General features: G+C 39.0%; 1 protein-coding gene and 1 pseudogene across 9 annotated transcripts in view; one reads left to right on the forward strand and one right to left on the reverse strand.

Moving 5' to 3' along the window:
* The first annotated feature begins 639 nt into the window (after positions 1-639).
* On the forward strand, positions 640-2,369 carry LOC134473444 (voltage-dependent L-type calcium channel subunit beta-2-like; annotated as a pseudogene).
* Positions 2,370-7,352: 4,983 nt separating this feature from the next.
* Positions 7,353-23,463, reverse strand: part of Nsun6 (NOP2/Sun RNA methyltransferase 6) — a 49,467-nt gene continuing 33,356 nt past the window's right edge. For 3 of the 9 annotated variants that reach the window (XM_063237885.1, XM_063237884.1, XM_063237891.1), the window contains 6 exons: positions 22,258-22,377; positions 17,859-18,003; positions 12,689-12,837; positions 10,344-10,523; positions 9,478-9,603; positions 7,353-7,902 (listed from right to left, as the gene is read on the reverse strand). In XM_063237885.1, the coding sequence (XP_063093955.1) occupies positions 7,669-7,902; positions 9,478-9,603; positions 10,344-10,523; positions 12,689-12,837; positions 17,859-18,003; positions 22,258-22,377 (954 nt within the window). In that variant the 3' untranslated portion in view covers positions 7,353-7,668. Of the gene's footprint in view, positions 7,903-9,477; positions 9,845-10,343; positions 10,524-12,688; positions 12,838-17,858; positions 18,004-22,257; positions 22,378-23,463 lie in introns of those variants that run through there. The other 6 variants (XM_063237889.1, XM_063237888.1, XR_010043739.1 and 3 more) reach the window with 5 other exon arrangements.

Raw genomic sequence — 23,463 nt, forward strand, 5'->3', positions numbered from 1 at the left:
GCTGTCCTCACTTTAACACCTAACCATTAAATTTGTTTGATCTATAAGATGAATCTCCTTGAAGCTGACCTATATTCACTTCTAATCTCAGGGAGCAAGTTGCCCATCCTATATTCACTATCTAAGAAATTGACTGAGGGCCATGTAAAAATTCTGAACTGTAAGTTACTCAAATCCTTACCTCTGAACACACTTGTACTTCTAACCTATACTACTTTTTTTCAAGCACAGTCATCTCACCATCTTATAAAAGTTGTGATTTTTATCAATCTGATTGTCTTGAAGTATGTTAAAATCTATCATAAGCTTTTTACAAAAAGTCTTGAAAAGTGAGTCACTTCCTAATGAACTACTGTGAAGCTTGGACCATGTCAAATTGTCAGAAGTTTCAGACGTCTCTGCCAAATTTCATGTCCCAACTGTGCCTCATTAACTTTTGAGAACAGGCTTCTTCCTGTACTGTACAGATTTTTATCCCTTTTGACATCTCTTCTACCAGACCATCAATGCTTTTCAGCCCTGAAATTCTTTTTTGCACTGCCAAGCCCTTAGTGATACCGGTTCACTTTCTGGTTGACACCTGTTAATTTTGACACCTGTTCACTTTCTGGTTAAGCAATCAGCGCTCAAAACGATTACATGTGGTAACACACACTTAAAAGCTGCCCAAGACAGTCTGATAACAGAAAAGGGTAAAGTGGGACACATAAGCATGGGCAAGTAAAAACAAAGGTAGCTCATGACCCCTGGACCCTCTCCCTCTTTTATGAGGTAAGGGGGCAGGTCCTGGCCTTAAGTGTGCCCCTGCAGTGTTTCCCAGCACAGGAGTTGTTTGATGTGATTTTGGATGAGAAGCAGCTTGAGGACGCCTGTGAGCACCTGGCCAACTAACTGGAGGCCTACTGGAAGGCCACCCACCCTCCCAGCAGCATCCTCCCCAGTCCTTTCCTTAGCCACTTCAACTCTGCCCATCAGAGCCCCCCTACTCTCTAATTCACAGGCAAGGGCAGTTCTTTCTTAATCTTCACAGAGAAGCTACAGGTCACACCACTGCGTTCCAAGCCCAGACAGCCAGCTTGGTGCATGCGCCAGTATCTTAATAGTATTGAAAGTATGGCTCACATCATGAGTCACTTAGTTAAAAATGTTCACAGTGTGTTGTACATCTAAGAAAGCACAATAAATACAACATATTATGGAATTTTTTTTTTTTGTCCCAGGGATCAAACTCACAACTTGCAGTTGTCAAGCAGGCACTTATGCCACTGAGCTAAATCCCTAGCCCGATACTACAGACTTTTAAAACTAACTGTGTGGTCCTTGAGACAGTTAACTGTCTGCATTCAAGGCCTGGATCCACCTGAAACTGCATGTACAATTCAGGTGAACTTACTTCTTGGCTTGCTGGCCTTAAGAACAGTAAGGATACCCTAGCAATAATTAAAATCTGTTGTGACTGTCACATCTTTTGTCTTTTTTTTCCTTTAGATCACCTTATCTCCTAGGTTACTGGATTAAACAGTGTATGTAAAGGTCCTGGAGGAGTGATGTTCCATCAAGTGTCACACATGTATTTTATTTTAATTGTGGTTTTTGTTAATCTATGTTCAAGCAGAGGTAGGAAAGTTTATGTTCACGTATAGAAAAATCTCTTGCATGTGTATTTCAACAAAAGAATATGTAATAGAGCAGTAACCCTTCTTCACTTATTCTTAATAATAAAATAAACTGATTACTATCAGTTTCAGGCACTTAATAAAGCCCAATATAACACAATACAAACCGTACTGATGCCACTGGATATTAAAGGAATTAAGCAACTGAGCTACACTAGACTTCATTTCAGCATTTTAGATCCTTTCAAAGGACTACACTTGAATGTCTTTGCACGATGACCACTTAGATCTTTATACTCTGACCTTGGTTAAGCCCAAGGTCAGCCCAGTTATGTTCCTTTTGTTACCAGGGTTCTCCAGGTGATCAGGTGACTGATTGCTCCACTCCTGATTGGTCAGCTTCCCAACCTGAAGAAGAATCTTGCTTGGAACCTGTCAAAATCCCACCTCCATTCCTCCTCCTCAGCCCCACATCACAAGCATCGCAGCAGTATGAGTCAAGGCCTCTCCAGGCAAGAGACATTTGACTCTGAAACTCAGGAGAGTGAAGACTCTGCCTACATGCAGCCAAAAGATTATTCCCGTGAACACATGGACCACTATGCCCCACATTGTGATCACAACCACCGAGATGAGACCCACGGGAGCAGTGACCACAGACACAGAGAATCTCGACACCGCTCCAGGGACATAGATCGAGAGCAGGACCACAATGAGTGCAACTAACTGCAGAGCCATCATAAATCCAAATAGGGATGTTTAAGTCCGCCAATGACCTTCGCCTTTTTGTGCTTTTTCCTGAGTCTTGTATAATAGCACAAACAAAACTTTTCAAGTCTACCCTCAGTCATGTGACCCGTCTTGTATATTTTGTATTGCTGTTGCTTCAATAGCAATGGCATGAAATTAAGAGCATTAATTTCCATTTTGATTTTCCTAAGTGCTATACACATTTGCCTGGTGCAGCTGCAGTCCTCTGGTTTTACACTAGACCCTTCAGAAACTGGTTTGGGTAGCTGTTACTTGGGAAAAACCTGCCATCCCAACAATGTTAGTGTTTCAAGAAATATAGGTGTATCCAGCAATCGAGAAGTAACACAGATCAAAAGTGGAAATTGTTTCTCCAGATTTTTAATACTGAGATACCTGATGAGCATATTCATTTATTTATTCATGGACCACTGTTTCTTGCTTGTACCTCTGGCTGACTAAACTAGGAACAGATTCAGTCTTGCCTTACATAAATGGGATCATAAAGTTAGAATCTATTTTCTATGTCCTCATACGTGTACTGTACAGTTTGTAAATGTTATTTCTGCAAACCTAATTCAATATATATTTGATCACACTATTTTAGTCTTAATGCCAAGTCAGCAGATTTACTTTATGAATTACAGGGACTAGAGATGCCCACATTCAGAAAATCTGCAATAACATTGCCTAGACATTCTTTCTGCTCCACTAGAAAGCCTGTACATATTGTAAATATGTGTGACTGCTTGATTTGAAAAGTTTCCATTTCTGAACATTGTACCATCCTTGTGTTTATAATTCTAACCATACATTACGTTAATATAACCAAACTCCTCAGATTGTTCTATTCCATGCATTTCACACTGATTGTGAGAAATGTGTTCTTAGTAGCTAGTGCCTGATAGTCACAGCACTGGCCCCACTGTATGCACGTGCATGTGTGTCTGTGCGTAAGTGTGTAAGTGGAATGCTGAAGATTAATGAAGAACTAAGAGACTGAAATCTAGAATTCCGCCCTCCTGGCTTTGGACGTAATTGTGCTGTGTGCTGTTTTGCCAACTTGTTGAGCAGTCAGAGAATGCAAGGGAGCCTTCTGCCACAGGTAATGAGGAAGGTTTATCTGCTGTCTCCTTGTTATTGTGTAACTACAGGTGATTTGTACCGTGAGGGTCTCACTGGAAAGGTACAATCTTTGTGTTCAAGTATTTGTTTTAGTAAGAGACGTTTACACGCTTATGGAATTGTTTCCTAACTCCTCCCAGCCCCTTCTCTAACCTTGCCTACTGTTACTGCTGCGCACCCCCCAGTTACCTGCTGTTCCTCCACATCACCAGCTTGACCAGCTTCCCTGTCTGTAAGAACACAGAAGTGCTTCTTCTAACCAACATTTCTTCTCTTCAGGCGGTACCAGGACAAAATGGGGAGACTTAGAGTGAGTCAAATAATATTTTCCAACATCACGCATCTACTCTGAAGGGAAACCTAGAACACCATCTCCATTCCTCAAATAACTGCTTTTGGTGTCACCATGTCTTGCTTACTCTGACCGCCCCAGGTTCTTGTCCAATATTGTTGGACTTTTAAAAGTAAAAGTTTCACATTTTTAATGATTTTTCCACACTGAAGACAGTAAAATTTAAAAAGCAAGTTATACATAGTGTTTTACAAGCTAATATATGAAAAATTTCTCTTAGAACCAGTTATCTCACTATTGTCTATACGACTACAGAGTATAAAACAGTCATTAATTTCTGGCAAAATTTTACCTCATCAGAAAACTGTAACCACATTTCAACTAAAATTGCTTTTATATAACATTTTGCGTAAACTCTCACCATAAGATGTTGATCATCAGTCCAACCCTTCTCCTCATGTGTTATTTCCCATCTAAATACAACCAGTATGGATCCTCCTTGCTGCTACCATTAACCCCTTTCAAAGGGCCGTGCTAAGAGCCAGGGATACAGCTCAGGGGCACAGCGGCCGCCCGGTAGTGCAAGGTCCTGAGTGTGAGTCCCCGTACCAAAAAACAGAACAAAGCAAAGCAGCCACAGACAGTGCTAATAAGAGTCCGTCTTCTTAATTTTGTGCCTGATTCTTAAGTTTCTCACATTACTGCAGATGTGTTAGTGCAAACCAGACTATTCACCAAATAACTCCATGAGGGATTTGATACAGAACATTTACGCCAGCATGTGAAGACTACCAGTGGGTCAGTGTGTAAACAGGACGTAGTGAACCCACAAAAGAAGAAATGACCCCAAGCATATGTGGAATGACACACAGTCTTCACAGGGCAAAGGCTTACTCTTCAGATACTCCTTTGTAGAAGTGTACTTAATCGTTTGTCAAAACCACTGCAGTTCTTCCTACGTTCTTTCTCTATTTCTCTTTTAACTTGATGTTAGAAAGAGGTGCTGCTAAATGTAGGATGCCTTAGTCATACTGTACTTGGGGACAACATTATGAGAGCCTGGTACACATTCCTGCTAAACATTCACTGTCAGCTACAGTGAGCTGTTTAACAAACCTGGTTTCAAGTCACTCACGTAAAATGAATAAAGAGCCTTCTGCACTGTTTATTAGTAGTATTAATTCTCAAGGAGTGACCTTTAGATTCAGAATGTGACATATTTCCCAGCACCTACGACTGGTGGTTCATCTCACGTATAACCAGCTGATGTTCCTTCAGTAATCTTCTCATAGCTGACTTAAAAAAAAGGAACTCAAGGAAAACAAAAGATTTTTTAAAAATATGAGCTTCAGTAAGCGTGTTCCACCTTATCTGTGCAACAATTATTCATATTTTGAATTTTCATTTTTAAAATGAAGCCCATCCTAGTGACACATTCAGCTCATCCTCTCCCCTCTGTTCTGTGATGTACTGTTACTAGTTTGGGATGCATGATGCCATTAAAGTAGGAGCATACTATTAAACAAAACAGGCAACTACCATGGATTCTGGGCCAGCTTTAATTTCTGCCAAAGTATATTTTTATTTGTGCTGCACTTTGCTATTTAAAACGTAACAAGCTGGGCATGGTGGCCCACTGCTGCAATCCCAGCTCTTGGGAGGTGGAGACAGGAGGATCATACGCAAGTTTTGAGACCAACCTGGACTACAATGTGAGCCCAAGGCCAGCGTGAACTGCATAGCAAGACCTTGTCTCAAAAAGACAGAGAGAAAGAAAGGAAGGAAGGAAGGAAGGAAGGAAGGAAGGAAGGAAGGAAGGAAGGAAGGAAGGAAAAGAAAACTAAAATGTAACACAAGGAGTTGAATAAAATGTATTCACTGTTGAATTTAAATATTTTTGCTTTCTTACAAATATTAAAACAATGTAGAGACATACATTAATTCCTCGCATTTACTGGATTTTCCTCTTTAATGCACTTGTTTTTACATTTCTGTGTTCCATGAGTACGTGTTTTATTTTCCAATTTGTTTACTTTTTGTCACCATTTCTGAGCAGGCAACAGATTCTATGGCAGAAAAACTATTTCTAGCTGTAAAAGATGCAAGTGACTACTTGAGTCTCTCACTCTGTCTCAGGCCTGCAAGTATCATTTGATCAAAGAGAAGCAGTGTCTACTGTGGTTCTGCTGTTTTAAAAATGGCGATGAAACTCACTGAAAATTGAGCATGTTAAAGAAAAAATTTCAACAAGGTCTTTTTCTTTTGTTTTAAATGCGCAAACTCTTTCTGTTCGCTATCACTGTTCATATCTTCACATTTGCTGGTACTTACCCAAAATAAACAACGCAAAGTTGCTGCCAGGCTGCTTTCCCACTGTTTTCATCCTCGCCCAGCACATAAAAGGAAAGAGATTCTGCAGTTTCTTATAAGACATTTAAATCTGAGGAAGTAGGCTGAGCTCTGAAAACACAAGTGCCCACAGGTAGACAGTTTCTGCTTAGTCAAATGACACTTATTAAGATTTACAGGCAGGATGAAGGATGCAGAGAAACCATCGGAATCTCATGAAGCTCGCAGGAACTTTTCTCTCATGCTATTAAAAATAGAAAACTAAAGCTCTCTGCGTCCAGGATGCTTTCGAAGCATGGTGGTGAGACTCCAGGAGCCTGACTGGTGAACAATGTCTTAAGGGGCATGACAGGAGAAGATACGGGTACCAAAGCTGTAAATAAAGCTCAGAGATTAGTGTACCAGAAAAGCTCTCAAAGAATCTTACGTCACGTACAAGACCTTTTGATCTTTTGGCAACAGTAAGTCATTTGAGAAGTTCTTAAAGAAAACCTATGAGGAAAAGAGGAAATTAAACTAGTATTAGGTAACTGATTCTGACTTTCTACTTCATACATCCAAGGCCCAGTAAGTTGGGTGACTTGAATGAAAACCAACAACGTACTCTGAGGTGTTTATAGCCTTTAATCTTAGCTGCACTGGATATTTTAACAGATCTTACCTAAAAAGCAGGTAAAAGGAAAGAACAAGCATGAGGCTACAATTAAGTTTTAAAAACAGACACACTGGCCACCACGGAGGGATGTTTGGTCCCTTTATTGCTTGGATGATGTGCTTGGTTTGTCTGCACTTAGATTTTAATCTCTCATAGTCAGTCATCATAGCTGAGGTTGGCACTGTTGAGAAACGAACACCAAGCCCTGCTGTGAGAGTGCCGGGACAGTTGTGAGTGTCACAAGCTGGTTTTCTCATTCTCATTGAGTATTTTCTAGCAACTTGCCTCGGCATTCCAGCACAGGCTCAAAGTACCCAAACGTGGAAGATTTTCACTTTTATGTACAACTAAGGACAATATTCAACTTTCTGGTTTCAAGACTATCATTTAGAAGAGGTCCTGACTTCATTTAAAAGAGGGTTAATGTACAATAAAAAGTCAAGTAAAATACTTACCTCAAGTTATTGGCACATGGTAAATATTATATTATACTTTCCAAGCCTTAGTTCTTAAGGAAATAACTACTTAGAAACTTGAGAACACAAAATAATTTTTCATAACCATATTAAATACTAATTTTTAGTATTATTCTTTATTAATTAAAACAAGACCCCAAATGAAAATGTTACAGGCATCCATAAGTAGCTCCTTTGCTTTATACACTACTGAATCCTAGAAAACATTTTTTCAATCCAGAACATAATTTCACAACCCCCACCCATACACACAATTCTCTGTCTTGATGAAACCACTGGCAGTCCTGGTGAAACCACCGGCCATCTCCTGTTTCCTTGGCAACCATACTATCCTTAGGTGGCCTGATGTCACTCTGGTTTAAGAGATATGAGGGGAATAGAACAGAAAGCAAGGATGTGGAATTTTCATTTCTGAGGATCCTTCTCTGATGTGCTTTTCCATTTTAGAAATTTTGCAATAAAAAAACCTATACAATCCTTATTTGCCAGCCGGATCATGTCTTCTGCTGTGGTATCTCTAAGAGCATCCTGGTCAGGGTCCTGTAATGGCACAGCAGATGGATCGAATCGCTGCAGCTGTCTCAACTGTTCAAGTGATAAGCCAGCTCCCATCATCCCTTCTTCTCCAATCCGTGGCTCCTGTTAGGAGAAAACCAGGTGGATGAATGCTGTCCCTGCCACATGTTAACAATTAAATTAAAAGATTAACTAAAAGCGGGGGGTGGTGGCGCATGACTATAAGCCCAGCACTCTGGAGGCTGAAGCAGGAGAACTACTGTGAGTTCAAGGCCAGCCTGGGCTAGATTGTAACACCTTGTCTCAAAAATACAAAACAAAAACAAAAAAAGAGACAAACTGAGTTAAACCTATCACATCGTCCAAAACAGAGAACAGTAAATGCTTTTACTTTGTGGAACGTACATGATGCTTTTGAGTGGTAGAACAGAAAAGCGGTACTATGTGTTCACGCAACGAAAGGAAGACCATTTACGTCCTGCATGCTTACCAGGTACTGGGTGACACTGTAAAAGGCCTGAACTCCAGTTAGAAACCCTGAACTGAAACTGCAGCTCCGTCAAATTTTTGCTGTGTGATCTTAAGTAGGTAACTCTATCTAAACCCAACTTTTCAGATCTATAAAACAGATAAAATGCTAAGTTCTGAACTAAAATAGAGAGATGGCATCACGCCTGGGGTACACTGAGAATGCAGTAAATGGAACATTATTATCCATAAAGTAACAGATAAAAGTCAGCTTTACTTAGTTCTTTTCACACTTCTGAAAAAAGTTCTTCAAATATCAAAAATGCGTTTCTCTGACCCATCCAATTGGTTTTACATGTCCTTGGAGAACACGTATTAGTGAAGGATCAATAAATTAAGGCTATATCCATTAGCTTTGAGTTATATGGAATCCAAACAAATTCAGTGGTCCTTGCAAAGCACAAGTACAAAAGATCCATAACTAACTTGAGTCATCACTCACAGCCACACGTTTATGTATTAATAAAGATAGGTTTTCAGATATGTACTTAAGAACACAGATTGACATTTCAGTATGAATTCTAAGTGAATTCTGAAGTCTTCCCTTCATCTAAGGCTTCTGAGTCTAGAAACCATTTCTGGATTACTTATTTCTATGGCTTAAAATTGAATCATAAGTAGTGTTCGGAATCATAAAATTAGATTAGTGCCAAGTGCAAGAAAGCTTAAAGCTTAGGTTTTTATATAACAAATTATAAAAAAGCAATAATCCTCAATATTCCCCTTCTCCACAGGCCTTTTTGGTCTTTGGATATTCCAGTTAGTGAAATAGGTTTGGGCTTAGATGTGACCTGAGACAAAAATACTTGATATATATTGTTAGGAGAAAAATATGGGATTAGAAATGAGGAAAAACAACTTTGAAACCCAAATGCCAAGTCCTATGAAAGACAGCTATTAGTAGAATAAACACGTAACAAAAATCACCCAAGTTTTGTGTCATTTCAGCATAATGGCAAAACATAAGGGGAAAACAGTCTGTCGCCAACATGCAAATTCCCTGTGGCCATCTAAAAGTGATCTAAAAGGAGAAATGTTCTTGTTTACTAAGGTATTTGTTTCATAAGTTTTACTTCACATATTTCAGCATGTAACACCCAGCGCCTATCACCACACTTCCACTTCTGTGATTTGTCACTCTGCACAGAGAAAAACTGAAACCACTCTTACCTGGGGCTGAAGCTGGAGGCAAGGAAATGTGCTGAGGGCCCAGGCAACCTGCTCTTCATTTTCTGCCAGGGTGATAGTGCACGTGCTATAAACGAGCATGCCTCCTGGCTTCAGCAGCTGGGCTGCCTAGAGAGAACTAAGTCAGTCCTGTACACCACAAGGCCACGTAAGTGAAGGGACTTTACAGCATAAAGGGTGACACCTACAAGTAGCTGAGAAATAAAACGAAGAACGACATTCTCCATGGTAAGTAAGCAGAGCACAATCCTTGCATCCCAGATCAGCTGCATTTCCCGCCTTAGCGCTCTCGTGCTTCACTTGGACCAGGATTCTCAAACACCAGAGTTTCATCCACTCAGACAGCAACCTTATTTCAAAAATTGGGAAGTTCACATTGCTAGGCCACGCCTTCTTTCTGAATTCCACACTCATATTCAGCTGCCTCCTCAACACTTCATGTCCCAAAATGAGCCGCTGTCTGAAGCGGCTTCCGAAACCTATCGTGGAAGTCTTCCCATCCTTCCGAGGTGGGCAGCGCCAGCCCAGATTCTACTTCATGCCTCTCACACTCGCCACGCGTCCCCAAATCCTGTAGGTTCTCTCACAGCCTCCACCAGTACTCTGGTGCAGCCCTCCTCATTTCTTAGAGGACTCACACAGTCTCCTACTTAGTTTATTGCTTCCCTCCTGTCTTCTGACCACTTATTCTCAATCCAAAGCCAGAGTGCAGCGCAGCGTCCCACTGGTCACCTCTTAGCCTGACACCCTTCCAGTGCCCTTCCACTGCCACCCAGCGTCAAAGCCAAAAGTCTTTAGAGAGGCTGCAAGTCCTCCGGAGGCCTGCCCGCTGGCTTCCTCTACAGTACCTCGTGTCCTGCTTTAGAGCCACTGGCCTCCGGCTGTCTCTGGAACTCGGCAAGGCTCGCCCCACCTCGGGATCTTTCGCCCGGCTGGAACTCTGGGACACTCCTTCTCCACACTGCGTACTCCTTTCGCAGGTCACCTTTGCTCCATGTCCCCTTACAGCAGCCTTCCTCCTGACCACCCTGTGTGACATCCCAAATACTACAGTCCAGCACTGCTACCGCACTTGCCTTGCTTTGGTTCTCTCCGCAGGCTCCTAGCTCAGGGCCTGTCATAATCTGAACAACTCACTCACTTGTTCACTCTCCCCAACAACCCGAGATGGAAAACTCAGAAAACAGGGGTATGAATCGTTTGTCGACTTTTTTACTTCTGTGTTATTGACACCGATCATAGCGTGATGTCTTGCATACAGCAGGCGCTCGGTGTCAAGCAAATAAATCAGCAAATAAAGTGCTAAACTAGCATGAATTTGTCTCAAATACCTATATTTTATTTTTAAAATTTAGCATAAATGTTTGTGGTTTCTTCACACTAGAGAAATTTAAACTTTGTTATTATTTATTTGTATAAATTTGTTTATTAAATACTTTTCATTGATAGTCTTGTAACAACCATGAGGTAAGATTACTATTTGCAGTGCAGTTCCTATTAGGTTGAGTCCTTATGCTCATTTCTCTGAATTTGAAATCAGCATAACTAAAGTCACTTAGGTGAAGAAGCCATGGCTCAAATCAAGATGTGTCCAACTAAATAATGCACATTCCATTTCAATTTGTATTCATCCAGTGGCACACCTGCTATAGTCACGTTGTTTCTCACAGGTCAGATATTCCTTTTTATTGAAATCATAAATCTATCTCTAGAATCTTTTAAAATTTCCTTCTCTGCTATACCCTAAAAAAGAACAAAACCCAAGTCCCTTAAACTGGGATCTTAATTTCACTCTTAAATCCAGGTGGCTTGCAGGTATATGTAAAACTTCCTGTTTGCTGCCTGCTGTTCTAACTCTATGTATTTTCTGACTACTACCGAAAAAATGTTACACAATCCACAAGGAGTGGCTACTTTTGTGAACTTGGAAAGGAGAGATGCATAGAAATGTACCCAAGGACAACTTAAGAGACAAAATAATTACAGTACACCCATTGTTGTGTTCGTCTACGTATTTATAATTGAATGGCTAAGAAGAAATAATGAATTCATCTTTGATCAAAGGGTGTCTATACTCAGTGAAATCACAGAAATAGAGTGTTTTATCTGGGTTTTTTCTAACACACACTGGAAATCAGTTAATTGTCAAAGTTTTTATGGCCCTTTTACTGGATGCTGCTATTCACTACTGTAATCTTTTGCATCTCATTGACTTTCTACATTTAATGTCATCAGCTGACTCAGGAGCCCAATAAAAAACAATTCATTTTGCATCAATTCTTTATGTCAGTTACTAACTGTGTGAACCATTCACTTTTTTAAAAACACAGACCACAATGTTTGAAATTCATTACATAATTCAGGAAGAAATTTCACCATCGTCTTGTATTTGAAAGGATACACTACTGGGTTCCACATACCTATAAGCCCATCACTCTGGGAGGCTGAGTTAGGAGATATGCAAATGCAAACCCAGCCTGCACAACTTAAGTAACTTAATGAGATCCTGTCTCAAAGTTACAAATTTACACAGTGCTGGGATGGAGCTCAGTGCAAAGGCCCTAGGTTTAAGCCTTAGTACTAAAAAGTAAGTAAAATACAAAAAGGGTGAGTTGACACAAAGGAAAACTCTCTGTATTTAAATTAGGCATTCTCAGTCTTTTGTGTGAAATAAAATATACATAACATAAAACATCATGTTAACCATTTTAAGTGTGTAATTCAAAAGGCATTAAGTGCATTGTGCAGCTATCACTTCTACATGTCTCCAGAACTGTTCGTCATCTCTAACAGAAACTCACCTCAGACAGAAACTCTGTAACCACACCAGGAACCCCCTAATCTCCACTCCCCATCCCTTACTCACTAGTGACCTCTAGCTTACTTCCTATGAATTTGTCATTCTAGGGCCCTTATATAAGTGGAATCATAAAACATTTTTCCTTTTATGTCTGGCTTATTTGATGCTTCAACGTTCATCCACATTAGAGCCTATGTCAGAATTTCACCTCTTTTTAAGGGTGAATAATCTTCCATGTATGGATATGTTTATTCATTTCTCTGTTAATGGATTTGCGGGTTGTTTCCACCTTTTGGCTACTGTGAATAACACTACTCTGAACACTGCCCCCAGTGGCTTAAACTTCAAACTACCCAAGGTCAACATCCTTCACAGCAAAAGATCATCACATACCACAGAAAAGAGTTTTCGCTGTAGTGGCTGATATGACATCACTTCCTTCAAAGTCCAAGTACAAGCCATGTTTGGTCTCTGTCCCATTCCACTGCAGGGTGCATCAAGGAGAATTCGGTCAAAAGATTCTGGTGAGAATGGAGGTCCTTCTATACAGCGAATATAAAAATATTTGCTAATTGTCATATTGGTCTAGAACAGAAAACTCCAGATATAAGCAACAACCAGGATCTTAATGCTGTGGTTTAGGAGACCGTGTCTCAAACTCCATAGTAATAAAAAGGCTGTGGCTCTAATTCAGTGTGAAGGTTCTGGGTTCAATTCCCAGTACTACCAAAAGCAAAAAAAAAAAAAAAAAAAAAAAAAAAAAAACCAAAACAATAGATCAAAGTATTGCTTTGGATAAAAAAATAATGATTCCCTTGAGGCACCCAGTAAAGCTAAGATTGACTTATGTTTAATATAGATTTGAGTTTGAACAAAAGTTTAAAAATGTGGAATTTGCTTGTTTGTTTTGAGACAAGGTCTTGCTATATAGCTCTGACTGGCCTTGACTCACTATGTAGCCCAGGCTGGCCTTAAACTCACAGCAATCCTCAGGAGTCAACCTGTTGAGTGCTGGGATTACAGGCATGTGCCACCATGCCATCCATAAAAGTATGGGTATTACTGTTGGGTTTTTCCTTAATATAGTATAAACCTAGATGCAATCAAATGAGATCCTACACTCCCTACTTTAGAAACCATAGTTCATCAGAGCTAAGACTCAGAATTAATTCTAGTTATTTTAGGAATTGATTTCTCTTGGTAACTCGTACTGGGGACAGCTCCAGAAAATGAGTCTGTCAGGTAGTGGCTCTCACTCTATTGTTCCTTGGTCTCCTTGTTGCTGTCAGTATCACCCTGGTTGTGGACCACAGTGAGCCTGGATTCAGTCCTCCACAGAGCACCCTGTGCATTCACTGGAATAATTTTTGCAATTATTCTAATTGCAAATTAGTCTAATTCCTGATCTGGAGAACTCATGAAACAAAATGGTCTGTACATATCTTTATATGATCCCTACAAGTAAGACATTTTTATTTAAAGTTACTTGTTCCTATAGAACTTACAGCATCATTTCAAATTTCACCCTAATGTCATCTGTTTTTTTCTGATTTCAAAGCTATTAGATAAAAGCAATTATCTACCTCATCTCCCTCTGTAACCATCTTTGCTCTCTTATCTATTATTTTTGAAGAAATTCCTAAGAAATTATTTTTTGGACATATACTGGTAAAACCCACTAGAAATGCTACATCAATCTACCCTTAAATTTTATGTATACTTATTTCTCCCAGTCTTCATTAAACGTGGTTTTGATTTATTGGTCATTTGTATTTTTGTCTGTATTTGGGCATATCCTCTGTCTGCCCTATTTGAGACTTATTATAAGAAAAGACACATCAAAGAGGGTAGGAGAAACACTTTTACATCACTTACATCACTTGTCCTTCAACCCCAGGCAACACAGAATCGAGAAAAATCCTCTGCTTGGGGGAAGGAAAGCAAAGTCATCAAGAGCATATTCTATTACCAGCCCCATCCTCATCAAACCAAGTACCAGGCAGCCACAGCCCCACCTTCCAGGCCAGTCTAAGTAGCCCCAGACCCTCAGCTTGCTCCCGCAGAGCAACAGGAACACCCTGAGCATCCAGGTTCTAGGCTGGCTGTGTGCAGCCAGGACCTAAGTCAAACCTTATGGACCTAGCCACCAGGCCAGTACCTGACTCTAAGCCAGACTCTAAGCCAGACTTTGTGGATTTTTTTTTTAAACCAGGAATCAAACAGACTTTGTGGATTCTGACTCCTTGTCAGTACCTTTAGCACCAGACTCTAGCTTAGTCACTATGGTTTCAGGTACAAGAGGAGCACTTATGATCGCAGATGTCAGACTGATCCCCACAAATCCAGAGTCTATGTTTGTTCCTGTTCCAAGTCCACTTTAGTGGGCCCAGGTTCCAGGCCTGTTCCAGTGGACAAAAAATCCAGTCCTGCCCTATTAACCTCTGATGCTGGGGAGGACCCCACACACTGAGGCTCTAGGACAGTGATGGTGAACCTTATAGAAACCAAGTGTCCAAGCTGCAACCCAAAACTTAAATATTTGTGGCAAAGTCCCAACACTGTAATTAAACCCAAACACTGATGTTTCAGTTTAGAAAAAACAACTCATACACTTGGCTCACACACTGAGAGAGGGTTCTGCATGCCTGCCATGGAACGCATGCCATAAGTTCCCCGTCAGTCCTCTAGGACCACCAGTGTCACTTGCAACTTCAGGCCAACCCTAGGGACCTGCCCAATGCCCTGACTAAAGCTGCAGGCCCAACCAACTGACAGATTAGCCCCATGTGGACTCAGGAACCAAGACTATCTTAGCCCTGGGCAATAGCCTGTACTCAAGCTCAGTCATCCAGTTCTACATCATCTTCAGGGAAGCTTGTGTTGTTATAGGTTCTAGAACAACTGATGCACTTCTGACCTGAAGGTCCACCACCGTGGGTCCAGTTTTTACATGGGCTGACCCAAGGTATCGGATCACCCTGTCCAGTGACTCCAGCAGCAAAACAGCTCACAGACAGTGTGATCTGAGTTTCTCAAAATGGACAGATGAGCTGGAAGGCTCATTCCTACATAAAGCCAGTTTGCAAAGACTGTAAATCCCTGCTTCTTGAAATATGCAAACACAAATCCATAGCCAGAAGGATTAAGAACAAACAGAGAAACATGGCACCAACAAAGGAACAAAGCAAAAAGTACCAGGAACTCACAACTCAAGGAATGCCTATCTATGAATTACTAGACAAAAAATTCAAACGATACCACAGAAGCAAAAGATTATAAAAAACTACTACGAACAATTATACAACAATGGACTCGGTAACCCAGAAGAAACAGATTCCTAGATGCAACCACTACCAAGACTGAATCATGAAGAAACCAAGGATCTAAATAAATAGACTCAATCTATAAAGAAAAACCTATGACTTGATTCCTTCACTAGTGGATGCTACTAATCGTTTATAGAGAAAAACTAATACCAGTCATTCTGAAACTCTTCCAGAAAGCCGAAGAAGGAATTCTTCCAAATTTATTTTATGAGGCCAGCATTACCCCAATACAAAAGCCAGAATAGAAGAAAATTACTTCAATATCCTTCATAAACACAAAATCCTCAACAAAATATTCAAAAATTGAAAATATTCAAATATTCAAAAATATTCAAAATCCTGCAAAAATCCTCAACAAAATATTCAAAAATTGAATCTAGAACATGACCAAATGACATTTACTCCAGGGATGCAAGCACAGTTCCTATATACATCAGCAAAATAAATGTGACGTACTGCATTAACAGAGCAAAGGGCAAAAACAATTTGATTATCTCAATAGGGGCAGGAAAAGCACTGGATAAAACTCAAAGCCTTTTCATGATAAAAGTTTCAGCAAATAAGCTATACAAGAAATATATCTGAGCACAGGAAGGCTGTAACAAGCCCATAGCATTGATAATAACAAAATGAATGGTAAAAACTTCAAAGCTTCTCTCTGAGATAGAGGGTAAACCAAGATGTCTACTCTCACTGCTTTTCAACACAGTACTGTAAGTACTAAAATGTTTAGGTGAGAGAAAGAAATGAAACCATCTGTCTGTTACTGACATGATCTTGTGTAGGAAAAAAACTTAAAAATTCCATGGGAAAATTATTAGGCCTAATAAAAAATTTTAGTAAAGTTTCTAGATATAAAATTAACATACAAAAATCAGCAGTGTTTCCACACATTAATATTTTCCACAAATATTAAGAAAATAATCTCATCTACAACACCAACCAAAAGAATGGTGCTAGAAAAACTGAGTATCTGCCTGTGGAAAATGAAGCAATCATTATCTCATGCCTTATATAAAAATAAACTCAAAATGGATTAAAGACCTGGAAAATGTAAAATACAATAGTAAGGAAAAAACACAGAGAAGGTTCACAGCACTACTCTAGACAATTATTTTTTAATATGACCCTGAAATTACAGCCAACAAAAGTAAAACTGATATTATGTCAAACTAAAAAGCTTCTGCACAGCAAAGTTGACTACACAGTGGGAAGAAGTATTTTCAAAGTATACATCCAACAGGAGGCTACTACTCAAAACACTTAAAAAAATCAAATAACTGGAAAATAAGAAGACAATCCAATTAAAACATGGGAAAAGGACAAGAATATTTCCTCCAAAGAAGACAGTGACAAGTACAGTACATCAAAAGATGCTCATCACTAATTATGGAAATGCTAATCAAAACCATCACAGGATAACATGTTATGCATGATAAGATGGCTAAAAAACAACATAATGGTGACAGCTCAAGTGTTACTAGGATGCAAATTAGTTATATCATCATGGAAAATGGTATGGTTCCCCAAAAAACTAATAATAAACTGACCATATAATCCACCAGTGGGAATATATGCACAGAAATTAAAATCAGTATGCCAAAGAAATACCTGCATCCCCATGGTCCTTACAGCATTATTCACAATAGCCAAGATATGAAGTCAACTCAACTATCCGGCATAGATGAATGGTGTACACACACACACACACACACACACACAGACACACACACACACAAGTAGCCTTTTCGAAAGGATATTATGTTATTTGTGACAATATGGATGAATCTGGAGTTCCTTATGCTGAGTAAAATAAGGGAGCAACCAAAAACAAACAAATAGATAAACACTGTATGATCCCAGTTATATGCAGAATCTAAAACAGTCAACCTGACAGAAGCAGAGAGCAGCACAGGGTTACTAGAGATGGGGAGAACAGGCCAGGCATAGGGAGGTGCTGTCCAAAAGGTAGAGGTTTCCTGCTAGACAGGAAAAAACAAATTGTTGAAATCTGCTACATAGCATGGCAACTTCAGTTAATGGGAATTATGTATTTGAAGACTGCTTAGCAAAAATTTCAAATACCACAAAAAACAAATAATGGATGTGTTAATCAGCTTGTTTTGATCATGCCATGTTTATACATACTGTGTATCAAAACACTGCAGGGTAATCCACAAATACACACAATGATGATTTGTCAGTTACACTAAATAAAAAAATAAAATTTAATTTACCTTGTGTGTCCTCAGTCATATCATGTTTAAGTGCCTTTGTTCCATCAAAGCAAAATGCTTTGATGGAATTCAGTCCTAACAACAAAGCATTCTGCTTTATTTTTTCCACTTTGTTGGGTATTTTATCCAGTGCTATTACTTCTCCCTAAAGAAAATAAAATTCACAAAACAAAGCATAAATCCAAAGCAGCGATGAAAATACAAAATTAGCTTGTGAAAAAATATGGTCCCATTTGTACTTTTAACACTGTATTCTTTAACAAACACACGGCAAATTTACACCAAATACTGAGGTCTTTCTTTTAAAAAGATACTCTTATCGGATAACTAATCTTATAACTATCTACTTTGAAACAAGGAATCAAAACTTCAAAGTGCTTGCAACCTACTCAAACTTAAAAAGCACTTGTAGTAGAATAAAAACTGGTGGTCAGCATAAAAGGATGATATATGTACACATACAAATGAGGAACAAAAGCAAGAAAAAAGGAATCAATCCACATCTTATTTCATAATACTGTATCATTGTATGTTTAAAATATCACATGAATGTCAACAATGCATGCCTGTATGGTGGTGGTGCTTTGGATTTATGCTTTGTTTTGTAAATTTTATTTTCTTTAGGGAGAAGTAACAGCACTGGATAAAATACTCAACAAAGTGGAAAAAATAAAAGTTGCCAGCATAAAAGGATGTGGAGACAAACACCATGGCACTGTGGGTTCTCCTAAGTGGTGTTGTTTGGAGCTATTGGTTGTATTAGAGGAGCTTCTCATGGCCAGCTTCCCTGATACGAATTTGGCCATTACCATTGGAGGAGCTCAGGACCTTGTCGTTAAGAGTGGCTGCGGTTCACTTTGGGAGAACTCTGGTCCTTATGTTAACATCACTTCCTGACTACAGAGGGGAAGAAGAGCGCTGTTTAATCTCTAGAAGTTTGTCACACTGGCATCCTGATATGAATTCAGACCTTACTGGGGCTGAGGATGGCTGTGGTACTTTTGGTGGGGGAGCCCTGGTCTGTACTTTGAGCGTTGCTTCTTGGCTCCAGTGTAGAACCCTCAATCCACTGGCACAGATTCTTCACTCCACTGGCATAGATATTTTATCCTCTACCACTGACCTTTGGGCCTTACCAGTGCAGATCCATAAAACAGACTTACGGGAGTCACTGTTATGGACTCTATAGACCTCCGTGGGACTCGTGGGAGGCACTGCCATGGGCTCTAGGGCTTCAGCTGGACTCACACAGGGTACTGCTATAGGATTCAGGCCCTAAGCTGGACTCCTTGGGTCTCAATGTGTGGACAGATTTCCTGCACTTCTTGTATTTGACCATCTAGGTGACCATCATAAAATAATACTATCAATGATGTGTACTCAGTGTCTTGTTCTCCCTGCAGCCCCTAACTACAACACCACCCATTGAAAGCAAACATTAAAATCACTTATTTGATGTGATTGTTCACCTACAGAAGTGCATGAACTAATGCTATGAGACATCTGAGCTAAAATGCCTTTATAGGTAAATGAATGCCACTTACAAAATCAGCCCTCTATAATATTTTGAGCTATTCACATAAAATTTCTGTGAGTTCTAGCAATGAAAGCCAGAAAATCAGAAGCCAAAAAGCTCTGTATCACAGCAAAACAACCTGGAACAGTATTAAAAATATTTCAAAAATCCTCATATATGGTAACACATCAGTTAAGTCAAAGTCAATAAAAATGAGAGACCACCACCATATAGGCATGCATTGTTGACATTTTAAACATACAACGATACAATATTATGAAATAAGATGGTGGATTGATTCCTTTTTTCTTGCTTTTGTTGCTCGTAGGTATGTGTACACATATATCATCCTTATATGATATGTACATCAAATTCTCTGCTTCACAAGAGAAAGAAATTTATAGTATAGACAACAATAAAGAATATTTGCTGATAATGCTCCCACACTGTGACAGACACTTACTGGGGCTCAGCCTTGTCATTTGCTTGGCCCTGGGGGCCATGGTAAATGCGGTGAAGCAGAGTGCTCAACTCTGCTCTCTGCCATCACCAGGCCCCAGCTACTACCCTTAGTGAGCTCACTCTCTTGTCTTTGCAGAAAAAGTACAGACCAGAAAGGCAGGGCAGCACCACAGCTGTCTCACCTGAAGTCACTTTAGAGAACTGAAAGCCATACAAACTGAAAACCATACAAGTGAATGACTCAACCCTAAATTACCAGAACCACATAACCAAGCTGGAGCTGACCAGGAGCCCCAAAGGTATCAGCTGAATCATGCAGACTCCTGAGCCCAACAATCACTTATGTGTATGCTACTAAGTTTATATTTTTTTACATTGCATTTTAAAGTCAACTAACTAGTTGAAAACACCTCTTACTAGAGAGAATAAAAGGACTTCAAGGAACTACACCATACAGGGCATTACTATCACTATCTCAAAGCATATCACAATCTACATTTAAGCTTCCATATAGATTTAAAAAAGGATTTGTATTAAACACAACTCCATAAAATGAACCTTTGTATTTCATTTTATGCACTACAAGCATTTAAGGCATTTTTCCATCAAGGTTTTCCTGCTACTAAATTCTTGAAGTATATTTTTTCTGTATTTCTCACTATGTAATATCATGCATATTGATTCCTCAAAATTTAAACAGGTATCTTTTTCTATTGGAGAGATTCCTTAAAACTGAAGCTACTTGTTGAGGTTGTATCAGGGACACCGCAAATTCTATGTATAGTGAATATGTATAGTACATATATACATAGTGAATGTGTGTGTAATGCAAAGATAGTACTCCTGGGCCTTCAATTTACTTACTTAAAATATGAATCTTTAAATATATATATATATATATATATATATATATATATGACATAATATATAGATATGTAAAAATATATAATGTATAGACATATAAATATATATAAATAATATATATATTTTTATCCCCTTTGCTTATAATACTGTATCTTCAGAAATTCTAACAGAGTTAAAGTTACACACTAAAGTGTAATGGGAATTTTCATCAATATTCTTTGGATAATTAATATACTAATGGAGTATAGCTCAGTGGCATGGCACCTGCGGGGGAAGTACAAGGTCTTGAGTTCAGTTCTTGGTTCAAAAAAAAATTAATATATTAATAAAAGGAAATATATAGCTTCAACCTAATGGTAGATATTTCTACTTTTTTCAATGAACTATTGCTTGCAAGTCCCTTGAGACTGTTAAGAATTATCAAATGTAGATGAAAAATGAGTTTATCACTTTGGAGAGTGAGAGTATCTTCTATCAAGTAAATCAGCTAGAGCAAAGGGGCTTTTGTAAGTCTGACGTAGGTAAGTTTTTTACATCAGTTACATACTTTCTTATATATACACTAGTACTACAATCATAACATCTTTTTCGACCATTCCTCAGACAGTTTCCAGGTAATCAGACTCTTCTGTTTCCCTCCTACACTGCCAGCCATTCCTTATATCTCCAACTTAAATGCTGGTATTCACTATTCACATGGCTCACTGTTCGGAACCTTTCTATTCTCCATCAGCCTGTCCGAATGTTGATGGTTCCCAAATTTTTATGTGCAAAGCAGACCTCTCCCCTAGACTCTGGTCTCACAGTTTACTGCCTGCTCATCTCAGACTGAACCCAGAGCCAAGCACACGCTAGGTAAGTACACTACCACTGAGCCACACTCTCAACCCTCCAATGATTTCTGAACATAGATAAATCTAGCCTATAAAAAAAAAGGAAACAACTTAGCAAATACACACGCAAACAAAGTAAAACTGAAATCAAAGTTATCAAAAGCCAGGCTTACTTAAATTCTGTGCTCATGAAACAGGCTTTAAAATTAAACCAGATCATACAGTTTATAAGATCCTTAAGACACACCTGTGTATATATTAGCTCCATATGTGTATAATTACCTAGGCTACCTATGGAGTTCAAAACCAGCCTGAACTACAGAAGACACTGTATAAAAACAAACAAACAAAAAAGAAGTGTCAGGACAGTCTTAATAAGTGGCAATTATCTTTTCTTTTTTTTTTTTTTTTGTAACAAGGTCTCACTGTGTAGGCTGGTTTAGCCTTTGAGTTTGTACCAGTCTGGCCTTGAATTCACAGTCATCCACTTGCTTCAGCCTCCTGAGTCTGCGATTACAGCAGTGTGCCACCATACCCAGGTATAAGTGGCAGCTGTCTACTGACCTTAAGCTACAGTGCCTGCCATAACCCAACAGTCCTCACTCCGGCTGAACAGGAAGTAAATTGGACTATGATATCAGTGTGATGCCAAGTCACACACAGTCCCACCTTCACCACTGAAATCTGTAGCATGTTGACGACTTTTCTTGGGAGACAGACTCACCTGATCGTGCATCAGTGCTGCAATATGTGTTGCTTTACCTCCAGGTGCTGCACACAAATCTAGAACCCTCTCTCCGGGCTGAGGATGTAGAACGTGAGTTACTACAGCAGATGGTAAATTCTATAAGAAAAATGATGCAAGTACTGTTCAATGACTCTAATCAATTCTAATTTCAGAATGAGAGAGTGTAAAGGAAACTTTCGAGATAATTCAGCACAGTATCCTCAAATTTGGTAACAACAGTTTTTACAAACATACTAAGTCAAGAAAGTTGCAGTTTCCTAGAGTATACTATTTTTTTTTAATTTTTATTTAAGGAGAAAAGAAAAGAAAGGATAAAAAAAACAGTGAAGGGGTACAAGTTATACAGATTTACAGAATAAAAAAATGCGCAGTAGGGAATCACTAGTTAATGGATTACATATTGCCATCTTAGAAATAATTGTTTAAGTCACAAAATTAAAGCTTGTAGAGTGAACATTCCAACAATGATACTGCAAACAGTTCTGTTCAATGATCCAATAAAACTCTGTGATATCATTTTCTATCTTATACATTTAAATATACATGCAGTTATATAGTTTAGAGCACTTTCTTTTCCTCTCTTTTGTACAGTGACTATTACACATTTTGGGTTTCATTGCTCCCACGGTTCTTGTTGCTTTTTTGGAAGAGAGTAAAACCAAATGTGACATAACAGAACAGAATCGGTCAAGTCAAAAGGGTGGACATAATAGATAATATAAGAACATAACACAAGGTGATCAACAATGGTTAACATAATGCCTCCCGCTATTTCTAATAGAATTGCCTATATCATTAGTTGTAACACAATTGAACAAAACCGTAAAGAATAAAACCGACAAAACCAAAACATTGGAGATATTGTAGGTCTTCAAAAGTAGATAAAAGTCAACGAGAATGGGCGTTATAATGAATCTCATTATCTTCTCAGCTGATGTCTAAACTTTCGAACCTGATACTATCCAGCAAAACAGAATATAGGAACCTCAGTCAAAAACAAGATGGTGAGAGTAATACAAATCGAGATAATAGAAAGTCAAAGTGGGTTACTATATTATATCCTGCTATATTTTTCCCTTTAATTAAATGGATAAAAATAAAAAAGTAAATAATGGAGTGGAGATTGAGAAAAAGGAGGGCATAACAGCGAAACAGGGCAGATCAAAACATAACCATTTAAGC

This window comes from Cavia porcellus, unplaced genomic scaffold, assembly GCF_034190915.1.
Source record: "Cavia porcellus strain 051 isolate PalLab524CR breed Dunkin Hartley unplaced genomic scaffold, mCavPor4.1 scaffold_27, whole genome shotgun sequence".
In the NCBI taxonomy this organism is placed as follows: Eukaryota; Metazoa; Chordata; class Mammalia; order Rodentia; family Caviidae; genus Cavia; species Cavia porcellus.